Genomic DNA, 19546 nt, shown 5'->3' on the forward strand with positions numbered 1-19546 from the left:
TGGGTTATGTTTTGCAGATAAATAGAGAAGCAGGAGCTCAGGCAGCACAGACATTTAAAACAGTAATACCATCACAGATTTTAAGTTGTCATCTCGTTCTACCTTCCATCAGGAAAAAAAAAAAAGGAGGGGGGGGGGGCAGCAGCTTCACAGCAGCTGTCACAATGACAAGATCAACACTGAGGTACGAGGGACATTTTTGGCCATTAATCCCTGTTTCCTTTTCGTAAATCTCTTTCTGCCCCAGCTGGTAGAATTTATTCATCTTAAAAAGCCATATTTTCTGACAGGCAAAGCTTCCACAGTGGATCGCAAGTCATGCTTTACATAAGCCACTTGAATAAAGTACTGAGGACTTTATATACATGTACGAATACAGATAATTACTAATTTCAGCTCACCCACATGTAGAAAATGACTACTTTGTTGTTCTCTAGCAAGATGAAGTTACTTTCTTGAACACACATCTACCACTTGTTATGGGCACGAAATGCATACACACACTCACCTCCACGCACGACTTTAACATGAACAGGGTCCGAGAAGGGTCCGTCACCCACAGAGGTGAAGGCGAGGACCTGGATGGTGTAGGTCTCTGAAGTTACCAGGTTCTGAATGGTAGTGATCACACTGTCCTGGACATTATGGATCTGCCACTCATTCATTGGCCGGGAAGGATCCATGGTGTAGTAAACACGATAGCCTTTCACCTAAAAAAAATTTAAATAAAAAAATAAATAAATCGTGAGAGAAAGAAAGACCACTTGATAAAAAAAAAAAAAGAAAAAAAAGAAAAGGCGGCAGGGTTAAATATTTTCCTGGATTGGGTCTGGATTTTGAGGTCAGTGGGGACTGGACTGTATTATGAGGTCTTCCATCTAATCCCGTTGTGCTCCACCCATGGTAATCCACAATACCATCTTTTAACACAACTAAGGTCATCGTCTATGAATTATTATTATATTTCAGTCCAGATGGTCGAGTAGATTTGTTGACTTAAAGTCTCCTGGAGGTGCTGCTCTGCATTTGACCCTGATAAACACAAATCACTGTATAGCTGACAAAAGTGGGTCCAATACAAACAAGGGATGCCCTTTGATTGTAGCATTTGCAAAGTAATCACTGGTTGCCCCCACTCCCCCGATGGAATTTGGTTATAGGTGTTCCGGAGTATATTTAATCCCTCTGCCATGCCATTGTTCAAGCCCTGCAGCTCTCCCACCTCTCCTGTTATTACTCTTTCATAGCTATAATCCCCATATACAGTCAGTTCAGTTCTGTACTTTTATGAACCTACTGCACAGTTAGGTAGGATTGAAAAAGGAAATAGGCCTCAAGAGGGAGTGCTTTCAACTCGAGAGCGGACAGTCCAATTACCCTCTCTTTCTTCAGGGAGCAGGGAAAAGCAGTGAGGGAGCTACAGGACAGAAGACACAATCCCTGCAAAGGACATGAACTGACACGCTTGAATAAAGCTCCTGCTGGTAAATTTAATTTTGTCCCAAACATCTCGGTGCAGGTTTAAAATGCTGTCCTTATGTTTTCAGTTAAGGGGTAAATGTGGCTGTCAGTACAGATTTTTGGACCGTTATATAATCATATGGCATTTTTACATTTACAGAACATTGTAACTCTAAAATATGAAGTTAAAATGTGTAGTTTTATTGCTGCAGTTGCTACTGTTGGTATCTTAATCCCACCTGTCCATTCGGTTCCTCCGGTTCCTCCCAGCGGACCATCACAGTGTTTTCGGACACAATGTGAGCCTGGACATTTCGTGGAGGGCTGGCGGGGGCCTGCTCTCCTGTACGGGCCTCCACACGGGTGGACGGGGGCCCCTGGCCGATGCTGTTGAAGGCTGAAACTCGGATTTCGTACTCAGTGTTGGGGTACAGGCCCCCGATGCTGTAGCGCGTGGTGGTGATGCTGTCCACTGTCTCGTACTTGGTATCGGGCCCTTTGGCTCGGTACTGAATGATGTAATAGGAGACCGGGTCGGGGTTTCCAGAGTCCCAGGTGATGGTCACACTGGTGGCTGTGGTTTCTGTGACGATGGGAGTGCCTGGAGGCTTTGGCAAAGCTGGTAATTAGAAAACAGATTTATACAATTAACAAAAAAACTGTCCAAGTAGTATATGGTTGTATATTTATATCATAAATACTTCGCTTACTGCAATTACTACTTGTTTTTCCTGTACTTATGGATCTACAAATATTTGTTCCTGACATGTTACAGTTAGATAAATACTACTATCATTCTCTCAATGGATTATTGTTTACTCTCTAAATTAGTTTGATTTATTAAAAATACATATGCCCTTTTAGTCACAGCTGGCATCGTCTGACAGGAGCAAAACTGTCAAATTACAGCACATTCATTTGGCAGATGCTCTTCAGCATTGTACAATAAGTCATATAAAGTGGCTTTCACTGCTGCCAAGCATCAGAGATAGCCCCATAGTGAGGGGTTGCCTGAACCTTGCTAAAAAGATCCATGCAAAACCAAATGAAAAGTACAGGGCTGTTCAAATCAAACATTGCTAATAAATAAGTCTGTCTTCGATTCTCCTGACTTTACATGTTACACCCTAACCCAACAACATGCAAAACGTATAATAATGAGGGTGACGTGTTTGACCCAAGGAGCTGAAATGGTTAAAAACCAGATGAGTTTAAAGATTGTGGAGCCCTTACTCTTGACTAAGACCTGAGCCGTGGCCTCAATGACACCCAGGCTACTCATGGCCACACAGGTGTAATTTGCAGACTCCCGGACACTATTGAGCTCTAACACGTTTCGTCCAATTGGCATTTCATCCTCAGGGGTCAGATCCTCGCTGCCGAGCATCCACTTGACGTAAGGCATGGGTGAACCCACGGCCACACAGGTGATGTTGACGCTTCCTCCGGGCATGATCTCTTGGTTGGAGGGGAAGATGGAGAAACGAGGGGGTACGCGGCGCACTGGGAAAGGAGGAGAGTCAGGGTAGAAAGGAAGGGGGAAGGGGTGGTGGTTCAGGGGTAAGGTAGGGGGAGGAGAAAAAGTGGGGAAGGGAGCGTGGAGGAGAAAGGTGGAGAGAAAGAAGGAGGGGGAGGAGTAAGGAGGAGTGAATGAAGGAGAAAGCGAGGTAGAGAGCAAGTTAGAGATTGAGAGAGGGAGAGAGAGACAGAGAGAGAGAGAGAAAGAGAGAGAGAGAAAGAGCAAGGAAGATAAAAAGGAAGAAAAAAGAGAAAGAGAAGAGAGGTAACAGGAAGGGGGAGAATGAACTTCAGGGTTTGTTTTTTTTTTTTTTTACAGAAAATCACAAAGGGATATTTCAAGTTAAGTCCCAATTACGTTATGGCACTGATGATTCCAACAGAAAGACACAAATCTTGTGTTGAGCTCAACCATTCAAAGTGAGCTGCCTACTCAAAATCATATAGTGACAAACTCTTGAGTATCATTTCAACCAGGACATGACACCTATAGTCAGTTTCTCTTTGTTTGAAAAACAAAGTCCTCCCATTCTTTATCAATTGACGCAGAAAAAAAAAAAATGCTATTCAGATTCGTGATGAAAGCAGTATTTCATTTTCTTCAAAGCAATGACTAAGCATGCTAAACTTTACTAGAAACTTGTAAAAGAAACTTTACTTCATTGAGATTTCTGTGCCTTGAGGTTCTTGTGCAGTGGATGGGCTCTTTTTAGAGAGTGTATGCATCATGGGGGTCGATCAATAGGCCCTGCCTGCTATTTGTGTCCCCATGAGAAGAACAAGCAAAGTGGCAAGTTATATCCAATACTGCATCTGTCGGCGCTCGGTTGACTACATATTAGGGAGAGATGCATCGAGAGACTGAACTCATAGGTCACTTGCATGCCTGGGCGACTCAAGAGGGATAAAATGGTGGAGAAACACAAAGAAGAGAACGAAGAACTGAAGACTGAGAGAGAGAGAGAGAGAGACAGAGAGAAGCGAGACGAGAGCAGAGACAGTGGGAGAAACAGCCAGAGGGATAGACGAAGAGTTCCAGAGCGAGGGACAGACACAGAAAGGAAGAGAGAAACAGAGAGAGAGAGAGATAGAGAGAGGCAGCTCTACTTCTCTTCAAGACAATGAAAGGCAATGTAGCAAAGGACAGCCACATTGTACAACAAGATACTGTACAATACATAGGATTCATAACTGATACAGTGTGTTGTCAAATGAATTGGAAATGTGGACAGGAGTGAATCAAAGGGTTCTTAAAAAGGTGTTGTGGCAATTACAGAGTGATCATTGGACACATTAAGTAAAGAACACCAAGACAGCATGAAAGAGGCAGAACGGGAAAGAACGAGTGCGAGCAAAAAGAGAGATATGTGAGGTAGTATGTGCATGTTTATAAGTTAATAAACTTATGTACATGTGTCTGTCGCTCCTACACATCAGGGTGCAGACAGAATGCAGAAGAAGAGAAAAAAGGGGAAGGGAAAGGAGGGGAAAAGACAGGGAAGTGGAGATAAAGAGAGGATTAGAAGAGGGTTGCGGGGAAGGAGGGAAAAAGGGGGAAGAAAAGAGGAGCGAGGAAGAAGAAAACACATGGATCTATTTAAAAACACGGCTATATTCCAGAGTCAGCCCCAATCAGAAAGAAGTTGCTTCAGAAGTAAGACAAAGAAAAAGGAAAAAGACTAGTAGAGATCGGATGTTGAAGGAACAGAGAAGAAAAAGATACCCGAGGGTCACAACACAGGAAACAGAGAAAGACAGAGAGAGGAACGGACAAACGTCTCTGGATGAAAGGAGAGAATGAAAGGGAAGGCAGACAAAGAGCAGAAACATTGTCGAAAAACTCAGCTAAACTCTACACTGTAAAGCTTGTCTGTGCAATAAAAACAAGACTTTATGAAACAATAAAAATCCTAAAAGTAAACCTTAAAAAAAACAACCAAACACACTATAAAATTCTCCTATTACAAAATCAAAGACTTAGTTCCGAGAGGAATTTGATAATAGTTCTAATATATTCTAATATAAATGGATAGATTAAACAAGAACACTGGTAAATCAGCTACGTAACCTCCACTCCTCATTGAGTAACACAATTACTTGGATTCTTCATGGGTCACATCGCCCCTACTCAAAGAATCTAGAAACAATTGAATAGAAGTTAATATCGTTTTTGCAAGTTTTCAACAAATTGAAAATATTGGTAATTGCTGTGATGTCAGTCAGTTAATAAATAACAGATGAAAGGGTAAAGCATTTAGAACACTTAGAGACAAACAACCCCCACCCACCGCCCCTCAAAAAAAACAAACAAACAAACAAAAAAAGACGCCCAGAATTGGATACAGAAGTTGAAGACAAGAAAGAGACAAAGAGACAAAAAACAGGTAGATCTGTTAGAAAACAGACATGATTAGGCAGGCATCTCCTCATCTGAGCATGCTGGAGACAGACAGACAGACAAACAAACAAACAAACAAGCAACGGCATCCATGACAGATCCATGCATGAAACACACAAAGGTGCAATGCAGCATGACAAAAGTATATATTTACTCAGTTGTTGACAAAGCAAACAAAGCAATAGAATAGATGGCATACATTTATTTTAGCATGTGGCTAAATCCAGTAGCTCGGTCAAAAACAGGATGGAGGTGAGGCCTCGAGATGAAAAGTGAGACCATGGACATCAACTCTCTAAATATCTTCCGAGACAGAGACAAAGGACTGAAGAGTCCTCTGCAGAGACGCAGGTGTTTTACAATGAAGTGAGCTCGTAACAAGGGATAATCCTTCACAGGCTCGCAGAGCCTCAAGCTTAAAGTTAATCGAGCCGGGCCGCATGATTCACCTCCATTTTCTATACAGTTCATAGGAGCCGGGAGCTTCAATCTTTATTAGCAGAGCTATCATTAGTCTTGTCCTCTGCAGGGAGTCTGGAGGCTACGGGCTGCCGAGACCTAGGTGCAGCCATCAGGATTACCGCTGTATCCCAGCGATGCTCTACTGCTGACATTTACCCAGTGCCATCGTGCTTGTCTCAAGGACACTGACTTTATCAACCACCGTAATGAGAGTCGCTCATTAACAACTTCTCGCTATTTGAAAGTGAACTCGGATATGATTCGTCTCGAAATGCGAGTCAATAGACTTGTTTTGGAGCATTTGGTGGAGAAATGAACAGTAAAGTGATAAAAACAAAAAAGAAAAAGGGACAATAATGTGGGCACATTATGCCTGTAAATATAATGGTGGTGTTGTATTTGTGGAATGATCTGAAAAGAAATATTCACATTATTTGCAAAGACACTAAAAAAGATTAAAGTACAAAACTATTTTAGAAAAATATAGGGACTATGCAGCTGTTTTAGAATTTATTGATCAACATCAGAGTGAGAATGGGTATTCTCTTCATAAAGTCGTGCTATTGCAGGCTCAAAATCAGAATAAAGTTATTCCTGTGTCACTTTGCTGTGAGGTGTTATCAATAGCAATGCATCATGTATGTTTTATAAGTCCAAGTAAAATGCACAAGTTGTTTTCTTCTACCATGGGAAATGTGGTGTGGACCAAGCGATGGTTGACTTGAGCGCTGCGTGACGCCAACTTGACAATGTGTCTTGAAATCGGCCCAGTCGGCAATGTTTCCCACCGAACCAGACACACAGTTCCAGAGCAGAGGGGCATGTACAAGCATGACTCCAAGTGCAAGACTTCCACTCAGTGCAACAAGTGCAGAACGGGAGCAGATGTGGTGACAGGGGAGCAGGGACACAATGAAAAACAGGATGATACACAAAAGGGGCAAAAAAAAAAAGAAAAAAGAACGAAAGAGCCGCAAGACTTGACGAGACAGCAAGTTCAATAATATCACAATATCCGAGCATATCAATAGGCGTGAACACACACTGCCATGCTCTTGTGTCAGTCCGTCAGTCAACAGACATGCAAGCGGTGCTCCTTTCTCTTTCTCTCTCACTCCTTCCATGCAAACATTGCCTCGTTTTAATCTTCCAATTCTTGGGTCTCCATGACAACAAGATCATACCATGCAGAAAACATTGATCGGGGAGTGAAGGCAATACCAAGGGTTCTGCACACAAGGCCTCACAATGCAGTCATTGCACTCCGCTGCGTAGGCAGACAACTTCATCTTCGAAGCAGCTTTACTCTCTTCATTTTGGATACAGAATTTAATCATTTCACTACAAATCTGCACCCAATGTTCTTTGAAAGTATTTTTTTTTCTTTTTTGTTTCCCTCTGTTTCAATAAGTGAACCTTTCTGAAACAAAGGAGTAACAAAAGAAAAGAAAGAGCGCACCAACCTTCTCGAAGCTCTGAGGGATGGAAGGGGGTTGATGCAGAACACAATGACGTGAGGGGGGGGAAGAGAGAGAACGGGGAAACACAGAGAGAATAAAAACGGCCAGCGCAAAGCCACTCACTCCCCTGCACCACACACTCCCTCGCACGCACACACATACACACACAAGCACACACCCATGCTCACATACACGCTTGCTTGCACACGTGCATACACACACACACACACACCCATGCTCACACACACACACACACACACACACACACACACACACACACACACACACACACACACACACGCTCTCACACACACACACACACACACATACCCATGCTCTCACACACACACACACACACACACACACACACACACACACACACACACACACACACACACACACACACACACACACACACACACACACACACACACACACACACACACACACACACACACACACACACACACACACACACACACACACACACACACACACACACACACACACACACGAACAAACTGCATACGCTCTGATATCCGATGTAACACAGAAACTACAACTTAACTCTGAACATTGGTTGTGGTCTTCCAGCCATAAGCCAGCGATACACAAGCACCCACCCGAGGCTGGAGTTAAACAGCCATCGTGTCGGTGCATAGTGTCTCCATTAAATTTAATGCTGTAAAGCCGAAAGGACAACTTGCTTCTTCCAATTCACTGAAATCTTCAGTCAAATCAAATGATTCTATTTCTCTATCTGCCTCTAGTACAGAAGCCATTTTAGTTGACAGATTAGTGATGTTTCCATGCAGTTAAACCGAGGTGCATCTCCCCCAAATTATTCTCACTTTGATTCCACTGTAGGAACTTGCACCAAGGTTTAAGGAAGACTTGTTAACAGTGGTAGTGAGAAATATAAAAAAACAGGCTCAACATATATTATAGACAATGGATGGGTTAGTAATACTTGTTTAAGAGCGCAGCAATGGGAAAAGCCTTATAATAAATACCAAGGGCACCTTAACAGTAGTGATTCCTGTGTGTTTGTCTGTGCATGTGTGTGCATTTTTTGCACGCGTGTTGTGTGTTCAGGTCCTACCTCGAACGTATAGGTTTGCGGGAGAGGAGTAGCGCACGCCCTGTGAGTTGGTGGCCACACACTCATACTTCCCTTGGTCGGTTTCCTCGCTGTTCTCAATCTGTAACGCTCCTGCAAGGATAAAAAGAGAAAGATGAATGGATTTTTTGGAGGAAATGTTTGCCGCTGTGGTCCTCATCCTCTCGTTTTCAGCCTCAGTTTATCTGTCGGTTGGTCTGTTTTTGTTATGGTTCAACCCCGGGGTATCCCCTTGTCTATTGCCTCAACATCTAATAAAGGCAGCTTAGTTGTTACCTTTGAGAGGAACTGTCTGAATGGGCAAAAATCCCATATAACAGAAGCTGTATTTCTTAACAAAAAATTGTTTGTTCTCCCATATCATTTTTCCCTTTTTTCTCATGAAAAGTGAAATAAAAACCACATTCAAAATTCTGAATCTCCTTCCAGAAAGTTTAGAAGTCAAGCTGAAGTGACTTTTCATGAACTTCGATGACACTTAAAGGGCCTTTATGTTGCATGCATCTCCAACAACTAGCGATAGCTCGTCTGCAGCAGCCTGTTTCTATCTTGGCATCACCTACACAGCTTTACCCCACGGCAACAACACAATCACGCTCTTTACCACTTTTACCTCTTCAATCTTTCTCCTCCCATCCGTGATCTCACCACGATAAACAGCGTCTCCCTAAACGTGCTATAATTACACACGGCACTCGTCGGGTGTTCCTTTGTTTCTTTCATTTTACAGGGAGCTATTCTTACTGCTGTTTTTCTGCTAACGGCCTTTTGAATTACCAGCAGAGATGTTCATTTTTTATTTTATTTTTTTTTTGCTCTTTCAGTCTGCTCTGTCACATTCATCTCATCTGAAACTGACTTTGACATGGAGCCTGAGGAGGGAGCACAAAACCATGCATTACTCTCTGCTGCATTGCACAAGACGGGAAAAGATAAAATTTTTAAGGCACACGGTACACACATATTGAGGGAGGGATATCTGCACACTTAGACTCTCCATGTTGGTGCTCATAAGTGTCATACAAAGTACAACTTTTGTATCAGACCTGAGCGGATCATAAACAACACCTTGTTTAAGAAAAATGCTGAGAAATTAAGGATGAAGTATGATTTGCGCGTACATGGTATTTTCATGCATACAGATGCCAACGAGAGACGACCAGATTTATTTCCTACCATGTAATTATGAAAAATTACAAATAAAAGACTTGTGTTTGAAATGTAAACAAAAAATAAACAAAAAAACCTCATGAATACTATGATCAGCATGCAAATGGGACAATACAAAGTAATTATTGTTATTGAAGGAACTTCGCCACCAGTCCAGGCAAAACACATTAAGGTAAAAGTACCTTTAAATTGTAGTAAACTGATGCTGCCATCTTTCATACATTAAAAGTAAAATTCACACATTTAAGCAAAGTAGTAATTTTAGAACGTTCTTGAGTTTTTCTCATTAAAATAGGATTTGCAGAAGTCTGTTGTTAAAGGCTTTAACTTGGAAAGATTGACGATCTTTTTACTCAGTCTGCAACCATCACACTTCGTGCAATTCTAGCTCAGGTTCATTTATCAATGTAATTACTTTTTAACTTGCAGGTAATTGTACTAAACGCTTGTTTTAATAGAAATATAATACATTTGTCAAACAGTTACTCCATAGGTATGATAATATATTCTGAGGGAAAAAGGCACGTGAAGAAAACAAAAATCATCTGAAGTCACATAACTAAATTTAAAAAAATATCTGAAAACTGTTTATAGTCGATTTGATAGTTTTACCTTTAACTTTGCAACAGCTGGGTATTAGCTTGTGTGGAGTTAGATTTCGGTTGGTCCAAGATTTCTGAGGTTAACTTAGCGAAATGACACACAATCCAGAGAAAACATCCGTAAACATAAAGTCTTTTTATAACAAGACAAAATGTGAAATTTCTTTTTTCAGGAGCTCTAATTACTAGATTCAGCAAAAATGGTTGAACCTTTCGTAATCAATCAAGTGACAATATCGTATTTTTACTCATAACTCAAGTGACAATGGACACATTATCAGCACGTTTAATAGCCTTTGTGACAAATAATACTTTACAGTGTAGAACAGTAGGCGTGAAAGAGATGTGGCTATAAGATTTTAGAATCTCTTACAGAGATCATAAAGGAAAACATCCCATTTCGCCAACATTTTGAGGGTTTATGTTTGCTTGTAAATACATCTGTCAAGAATTAGTGGAGTAGATGATAGTGCTGTGTACATTGTTTTAATCTAAAATGAAATTTCTGACAGGTTTTGGGTCTGTGAATGCGTGCGCATTTTGGAAAATAACACTCACACACACAAAAACAACTGATCGGAATATGGAGAAGCTTAAACAGCACGGTCTTTAGAGGTTTAAAGCAGAGTGTGTTTGCTGAGCCGAGGTGCAGCGAGCAGAAGCTGTCATCCATTTGCTTCTGTCTTCCACAGTTACATGAAAGGAAAGCAGCTCCAGCCCTCTCCTTCTCTCTATATTCCATCTCTCATTTCCCCCGTGGTGCAGCACAGAGTTGGGAAATAAAGAGGGAGAAATTAACTAGTTCTGCATGCCGCGTCTCTTCACCACAAAGTGAAAGAGGCAGAAGCAGAAGCAGAAGCGAGGGGAAGACGGAGTGGAGGAGAGGTGGGACTGGACAGGTGGAGCTCTGCAAACAAGAACTCATCTGACAGCTGGATGAAACTCATACGGCTGAGCATCAGCACAAATTTGAAATTGGCAAATGAAATCTTTTTTTTATGCAAAACATGTCTCGCGCACACATGGACAAAGACAGGTGTTCAGTCTTTATAGACGTAGAAAGGTCAGCAACCACATGCATAAACACACCGGATAGACAGAGGACTGGAAAAACCAATAAAATGACAGTTGGTTTAGAAACACGGGGCAAAAAGCCAAAAAAATCTTTGTAACGAGTATGTAAAAAAAACACAACCCCAAAGAAAAGTGGGAGAGAGGAGAGGAGTTAGCAGTTTGTTAGTCCGTCTGGGAGCTGCTGACAGACCCAGAACGCAAAGTGGCTTAAGTAAAATGAGATGCTGTGAAATCGCGGCTGGTGTATTATGTCTGCCGGGCCGAGGCTCAGCTGATCAGATGACAACAGATACCAGCAGACCGAGGGCTCTGCAGGAACATTCAGGTCAAACAGATCACCTGGACTCTAAACCTCCCACCAGGCATTCATTTCACTGCAGGTTAGACAATACCAGCCATCTCTCCTGATTCCGATTTTATAAGCATAAGATTAACTTAATACATTGTAAAATGAACTCCTGGGATCACAGCCTGCACACGCTTGGATCTGGTTGCACTTGGGAACAATTCGGAGTAGGATTTGCACGTTCTGCCTCCAGTTTCCTCTCAAAGTCCAAAAAAAACACATGGTTGAGGATAATTTATGACGTCATGGCTGTGAATTGTGTCTTTCTCTGTCTGACCAGTCAGCTGTCACGGAGTAAGGAACATGGATGCTGCACACCCATGTTCAATGGCTTAAACACTTTAATTTTTGCTGGAATTCAAACCACAAAGCACAAATTACAGAACGGAAGCAATCACATTTGGCAAAAATAATTAATCAGTAAAGATTAGATGAAATGCAAAAAGATTCTCTAAAGCAAATGTGCATAAAAGCAACCAGTTTCTAGTCTTTTTTTTTCCTTCCTGTGCTTCTTAATTAATCCACAGTTATGCAATGTGGTGACAGTAAAAATATCTTTGCCACCCTGCACGTCACTTTATTTTGCAGATTTATCTGCGCTACAGGCTAAATCCACATTTTCTGTCGTCCTGAGAACATGATCTATAAATAAGATTTCTCAATATCCCCTCAGTGAAAATATCAACTACAAACTAAACAAATGCTTCTTGGCCAACTTCCCAACTTTTCACCAAATTCCCTTTAAATCTGTTTTGAGACATGGAGCTTACAAGCCAGATAAACTAACAGCGCCATAAATAAACAAACAAATAAATAAATAATTAACATTTGGGGTCAATCCTGCTTCTAAAATCCATCTTTAGCAACGGAAGATAACTAATTTTTTGGTGCTGCCCGTACTAAGAAATATTGCCTTAAATTTTCGAAAGAAAATAGTCATTCCCCGTTTGTGTAGCGAAGCTGTGACAAATACCATAACCTTTGATCTGATCACAGTTTTAAGCAAAGGCAGGTCCATCCATTACGCAGCAGTCAACCTCTGGGTCCATATTGGATGCCATCTGTCAGACCGTGGACCTCCGAGGGCTGCTAAGTGCTTAGGTAAACTCACCGGATCTCCATCCCAAATGTCAGAAATAGACGGATAGCTCGTCGCGGTTCTCCTCACGCAGATTTAAACTAGTGCACCAGATGGCATGGAGGAAAAATAGATTGATGCCTTGTTGAAGTATAGAGATGTCAGGAAAAGTTCAGCTCTATCCTGTACCATATGTTTCTGTCCCCAGGAAAGGATGGAGTGCGTGTGTGTGCAGGTTTGCCATGTGTAAACACAGCGCTCACGACTGTCAGCGGACACCATGGACGGTTACCTGCCGTGGGAAGCCCCAACCGATGATGGATGCTTATGGGCTGTGAAACGGCTCAGAGTCCTCCTTTTGAGAGATTTCAGCACAGTCTTTGTCTATATCATTTTTCATACCGACCCAATTGGGGTATAGAAGTATTTCTTAAATCCAACTGAGAAGGAGAAGAAGATACAGAGGGAAAACAAGAACTGTGGTCCAAAACAGATTCCTGGCCGAGGTCCAATGAGAGCTGGCAGCCGTCCACTAAATCGGAGGCAGTGCTCGGAAGGCGCCGCCACGAAACAGATCTTAAAGGAGTGTTTCATCCATAACACATCTCAGTGCGGCTCCGTGCCTGGCTCAGGTGTAATTGATTCCCTCCAACTCATTTCACCAGTGTTCGGTTCATTATACAGCACGCTTTATTGTTCAGGTTAGTGATGGCTTTGGTGATTTTAAATCCCATTAAAGCCTGCGGTGGATCGCGCCGAGCCATTTGTCTTGCTACTGTTTCATTGATGTGATATGTGGTTTAACATACTGTAACGGTGAATCAGTGTCACGTCCGTGTGACACGGCGCAAAGAACCAAACAGAGTCGGCACGATAAATCACTTTCAAGTCTATTACTTCACGTCTAAAACATGATGCAACTTGCTTAAAGACATTTTAGTAGCAACAGTTCTCATATTGAAGAAAAAAAAAAATGCCAGTACAATTAATTTAAATAAAACATTAAGGAATAAATTTTTCTAATAAACATGGGACTTTAAAAAAAAAAAAAAATTCCACTTATTAAAACACTTGTTTTGGGGGTTTTGTTATTATATTCAATAGGCGGAAAGCTGTTCCTCCGCCCACAGACACTCAGCAGACTGTTTGTCACAGAGGCAATTATCCCACTGGCATTCTAAAGTCTATATTATTGCAGCAAGCATCAAATTGTACACATCAGCAAGTACCTGAAAGTTATACTTAAGAACTGGTACAGGAGCTAAAGGAAGGCCACAGCATCTGCAAACAGCAGGTTTGTCAAGCACTGTAATACTGTAATTCTCACCATGCTGAAGAAGAGTGCACAGGGCTGTAGTACGAGTAACACGATGCGTTTGAAGAATACAAATGAGCGAAAAAAGAACAACAAACACCACAGCCTTACTGTAAAGAATTGATTAAACTGTGTTTTTCTGCTCGAAAATGAGCTGCAAACATCACCAGCTCAAAAGCAGCCGGTAGTTTACCACAAAAAAAATGACTTTCAATTGCGGCATATTTCCAAGGCTAAAGAGATCGTCATCTTTAGAGAACGGCTGTAGTATTTTTCAGGAGAGCTGCCACTGCGTGGTGTTGCCCCAATGCGTTGGCACCGGCCCCGGATGCTATCAGAGGATGGACAAATGTTTATGGCTTTGTCCTGCAGTTTGCTGCATTCAGAAAAACTCCCATCCCTGCTATTTCAGCCCCACTTGCTGTCAGAAATACAGTATGTATGCACCAGCCGCACTTATCACGAGCGTTTGAAGTTTGTCTCTTGTCAAAGTCACATTACAAACAATAGCCATTCCTTTAAGCTCTGCGGGTGTAAATTTTGTGTGATGAATTTGGGAGCGCCGTGCATTCATCCAAACGTGTTTTCGCAAAACTCCGCAGAGCGGAGATCCCGACAGAGTTGACGGAGGGCACTAGTGATCAGCGAAGGGTATTGGCTGACAGCAGGAAGATATCAGCGCCGGCAGGACGAAGGAGCGCAGAGAATATGGATGAAACAACAACAACAAAATGGTTTTGCCTCACCATCACTTTCATTCCCCGTGAGGATGGCTGATAGAGAATGGCTGAGTAAAAAAAAAAAAAAAAAGTGTCTGCCTACTGCAGGAGACACTGTATCATCTATACAGAAGAGCATAAACAAAGCTGAACAAACTGTCTTAAGCGCAAGATGTGATTCCTCTGTACTCATCCCTCGATCTGTCTGCACGGCACGGCACGGCACGCCTCTCCCTCTTCCTCTCAAACAATAAGAAAAGCCTCCCCAACTTTTTTTTTTTCTTTCAGACTTTCTATCTCCACTTTTTAAAAACGCAAAGCTCATTCCAGGCTGGGCGGGTCCAGATAAGAGGCACATCAGTTAAATTGCTAGCGTGAAGAAACATATTTCTGCATCTATCGATTTTCGGAACTCAGAAAAGAAGAATCATTGCTGTTTGGGGTGGATTGATTATTATATTAGGCACATATTTCAGAGTAGATTTACTTTCCAATTGTATGATTTTTAATTTTTTATTCTTTAACCTACTTCTAAAAAGTGCACACGACACCAAAAGTTCATTTTAGCTGCAAGCTGCAATGTTTTTCTGACGCTCACGGGAGAGTTTTTTCTTTAAAGTGACATCTTTTCATAATCTTTTCTCCCAAATGCTAACAGAACAGCCTTTTTTTTTTTTTTCTTGGCTTATGTATGGCACAATTATCCTTTTAATGAAATTGGCTTTAAAAAGGTTTTACACCCCCAAAGGATGTAGATAAACTCAGAGAGCAGCATGTAATCCCTCAATCATAATTAAAACATGATAATCACCAAATTTAGAGCAACGGGGATTTACCTGATAGCAATGCTAAGCTTTAGATGCACTATTTGTTTGGTTGATGACAAATGGGGAAAAAAAAAAAAAAAAAAACCCTGACATAAAAGTCAGCCATCTCACCTGATCGGAGCTGTTTGATGCGACCCTGGCTGGTGCTGGGGTCCACGGGCAGGAAGTCTTTGAACCAGGAGATCTCTGGGTCCGGGATGCCGCTGGCAGCGCACAGCATCGTGGCCGTCCTCGTCCGCTCCACCACCTTCAGCTGGGGACCCATGTCGATGCTGGGGAAGCCGAATGGCAGCAGGTCCTCTGAAAGATGGGGGAGAGTGAAATGAACGAAAGAACATTTTGGTGTATTAGCAAGAAGGTCTCAAGTTTGGGTGGATTTTGGGGGCATTTCTGTGTGTGTGTGTGTGTGTGTGTGTGTGTGTGTTGGGGGGGTTCTCACAATCAAACAACAAGTAGTTAAGTTTAATTTCAAAGCTTTTATTGAAGTAATTTCCTCTTTTAATACAATTTTTTTCTCATTAGACGTGGCCAATTTTTAGGTCATCAGCAAATCTGTATTGTCACGACAGCTTCGTGGATTCCCAAAACTCTAGTACAGGTCTGCGAATGGCAACTCCTCCAAAACATTCCATTCATGTTTTAAGAACCTACTTATTGTTTATCTGACTTGGCCAGTGCATCTTAAATAGGAAATTGTCTTACCCATGCAATTCAAAATGTTGACATGGTTTTATAAAATGACTCTTTATTGTGTCTCTACGATGAATTCAGTTCAGTCTCTTAGTTGTCCTCTTAAAATACAAGTCCATCACTTTTGTGGAGATGAATGCTACACTGTGTTGCACAGAGCAGTGTAATGCCATTGAAAAAAAAAACTGTTGGAAAAGTCAATATCGTAGAATATTAAAAAGATGTGCAGATTTGCGTAAATGTATTCATGTGTTTTGTGTGCTATAAACAGACAATTCCTTTCAGGTTACACTATAAAAAGTTTCTAAAAAATGACGGGGTAATTACCTGCAAGTGGTGCTAGTTTGCAAATGACATTGTATCAAACTGCATTTATCGTTTTACTAAATATCCCCCGAAAATGTGTGATCTGAGAAGTAAAAGGAAAAAAGTAATTTAATCCTACCAACAAAGAAATGGTTTAGAATTTTACTGGAAGGAAATGAATTACTGAACTAATATTAATGGTACTTTGAATATGAGACAAAGCTACCAAGAAACTGCAGGACAAAATTATATATTTACATTATTCAGGTAAACTGACAATGACATCTGTATTTTATTTTGGGGCAAATCCGGCGGGAACAGTAATGAATAAATGAACATGTAGCGCTGCAGTCGCTCTAAAAACAACATGCTGGTTTATCTGCCTGCACAGAGCCACAGTCAGGCCTGCCATTCATTCAATCCCTACTTTACTTCTTCTCTGGAGGGACCGAAGACTTGCATACACACGCAGCGATGTGAGAGCGACTGTTCCCCCCATTAACATCTGCAAACCCGTGAATGTGGCGATACTGTGCAAAGACAGCGGTGCCACTATTGCTTTCATGATCTAAGTCTCATTCCCCCTGCTAGTCAGTTATTAGGTGATATATTGGGCGGGCTCCAGCACAGCTATGTTTTCGTGTGTGCTTGACAGGTCGTTTCCAGTGGAGTATAAACATACCGCCCAGTCAGCAGGAGTTACTTAAGTGCCGACTCACGCGCACAGACACACCGTTGCGGTATATTTCTCACCAAGAAACACAGGTGTTTGGCAGCAGTGGCTATGATATGTGAGTTTCCAAAGGTGTGGCTCTGTGCTATGTGATTGTAATGATACTTGTCTAATAACTATGCCGAGAGCTGCTCAGAAACAGCAGCAGCAATTAGAAGCTGAGATCAAGAGGAGGGGCAGGGCACTGGGGGTAATAAGGACTTGTTAGCAGTAATTGTTAAAATGTACCAACGATTAGAGAGGCCGATCTGGGATGTGTCTGCATGCGTCTGGATATGTCTGATTATGTTTGGGGGGGTGGGAGTGGCGGGGTGGATAAGTGTGTGTGTGTGTGTGTGCGTGTGTGTCTTTCTTGTGTTTGTACATATTTGCTTCTATAGTTATGTTCTAATTAGCATCCTCACAGATTTGCGTGAAGTGTGGAATAATGTTGTGTAGCACGTCGACACATATCCAGGAAAAAGAAGGCGCGTGCACAGAAAAGCAGTTGCTTTCCATCGCAGACACACACAAACACTTTTGCGCACACTTTCCGTGGTGAATGGGATTAGGAATCTCGGTGACAACAGTCCAGATGGTCAGACGCGTAAGCAAGCATCCATCAGGCCTCCTGCTTCCTTCTCTCTGAACCCTTTTAACCAGTCTGCCTCTCTCTGTCGCTCTCTCTCTCTCACACATACACACAAACACCTCCTCCATACCTGGAAGTATAATTACGTATTCCACCTCCCGAGAGCTGTGAAGCAGCTACCAAGATGTCAATTTGTTTGAATAATAAATCAAACCTCTTGATTGTCAGGCACAACAAAACCGACTGAAAGCTTTGCAGCATCACAGAAAAATCTGGAGCTGAACACAGTCCGAGACGTGGACTGCGGCCACGTCAAATGTCTGTGTGTTTTTCCTCCGCTCCTTGCCTCCTCCGGGCCCCCTGCTACCTAACCACATGACAGACACATACCATCTGTTCCCACACACTCTGCGATGGGGATGAGAGGGCTGAGTGGAGATAGGATCTATTGCTCGCTTTCTCTGTTTCCACAGTCATCAGCAGAGGAGAGACCCCATCAGATAGGAATGTCAAGCTGTTGCTGATGCAGTGGCTGAGGGGAAGACGGCGCAGACAAGAAATGCTATAAAAAGGCATAAGAGGAGTCAAATCTCGGAGGAAAGCCTGATGACGATGGCGCTGTGATCAGGCCTCATGCCACCATTTCAATGTCAGAAAATGGAAACCAAAGTGGAAGGAGAAGACTATGCTTATACCCCCCCCGCACCCCCCTGTATGTACCATCCCCCTCCCCCCAAACCATCAGCTGACTGATCAATGCTAATGATCCACCTGAATGGAGACCGGCGGTATGACCATTGATGAAACGGAGGCAAAGAAAGGAAGGAGAGGAGCGAGATCGATGGGCAGGTCAGGAGGTGAGCTCCCCTGAGGCGAGGAATATGCTGGGCCTACATCTGCTCCCCTCTGCCCTCCTCCGATCCCACCCCTCTCCTGAGAGGGTTCAGATGGTCTTTTTATCACTCCGCTGGCTTCCACTACATGGACTGTTAATTAGAGCACGTCACTGCGCGGTGCTCCGGGCATGTGCATATGTGCCTGTGTGTATGTGCGTATCTGTCGGGGGTCCGGTCTGTAGTCCAGTCAGGTATTTATTAATGTTGCAAAGTGAGGGTAGACCTTGAATTAATCAGATAGATAGATAGATAGATAGATAGATAGATAGATAGATAGATAGATAGATAGATAGATAGATAGATAGATAGATAGATAGATAGATAGATAGATAGATAGATAGATAGATAGATAGATAGATAGATAGATAGATAGATAGAGACAGACAGACAGACAGACAGACAGACAGGCTAAAATAACCATTTGAGGCTAATTAATGACTCTAACCAGTCATGTAAGTGTGTGTGACTGTCTGACTCTCTGTTTTTGCTCTGTGATGGACTCCCTGCCTTGTTCACCCGGAGTCGGGGGTGGGCTCGGCTCCATCACCCCAACCACTCTTTATTGTTTATAACTCTATTGAGAAGATGGATGGATGCGCACCACCCCGTCGTCCCAACTGACTTCAACCTAAATGAGTGGAGAAAGAGTGCCACGGTGGTGAAGTGGTTTGCTCTGTTTCCTCACCATAAGAATACCTCAGTTTCGATTCAGTGTGAAGTTTGTTTTCTCTCTGCCAGCACAGAGAGAGAACGTTTTTCTTTGAACTCCAGCATCCTGTCACGCTCCAAAATATGTACTT

At 42.4% G+C, this 19546-nt stretch overlaps 1 protein-coding gene across 1 annotated transcript in view; it reads right to left on the reverse strand.

Annotated features, from left to right (window-relative positions):
• LOC308122693 (receptor-type tyrosine-protein phosphatase S-like) overlaps positions 1-19546 on the reverse strand; it is a 67789-nt gene that overhangs the window by 22410 nt on the left and 25833 nt on the right. Inside the window, exons 5-9 of the mRNA XM_080484695.1 lie at positions 15662-15850; positions 8402-8512; positions 2695-2964; positions 1701-2080; positions 509-710 (exon numbers count right to left, since the gene is read on the reverse strand). Of these exons, the coding sequence (XP_080340821.1) occupies positions 509-710; positions 1701-2080; positions 2695-2964; positions 8402-8512; positions 15662-15850 (1152 nt within the window). The remainder of the gene's footprint in view (positions 1-508; positions 711-1700; positions 2081-2694; positions 2965-8401; positions 8513-15661; positions 15851-19546) is intronic.

This window comes from Lipophrys pholis (genome assembly GCF_963383615.2).
Source record: "Lipophrys pholis genome assembly, chromosome: 1".
Lineage (NCBI taxonomy): Eukaryota > Metazoa > Chordata > Actinopteri > Blenniiformes > Blenniidae > Lipophrys > Lipophrys pholis.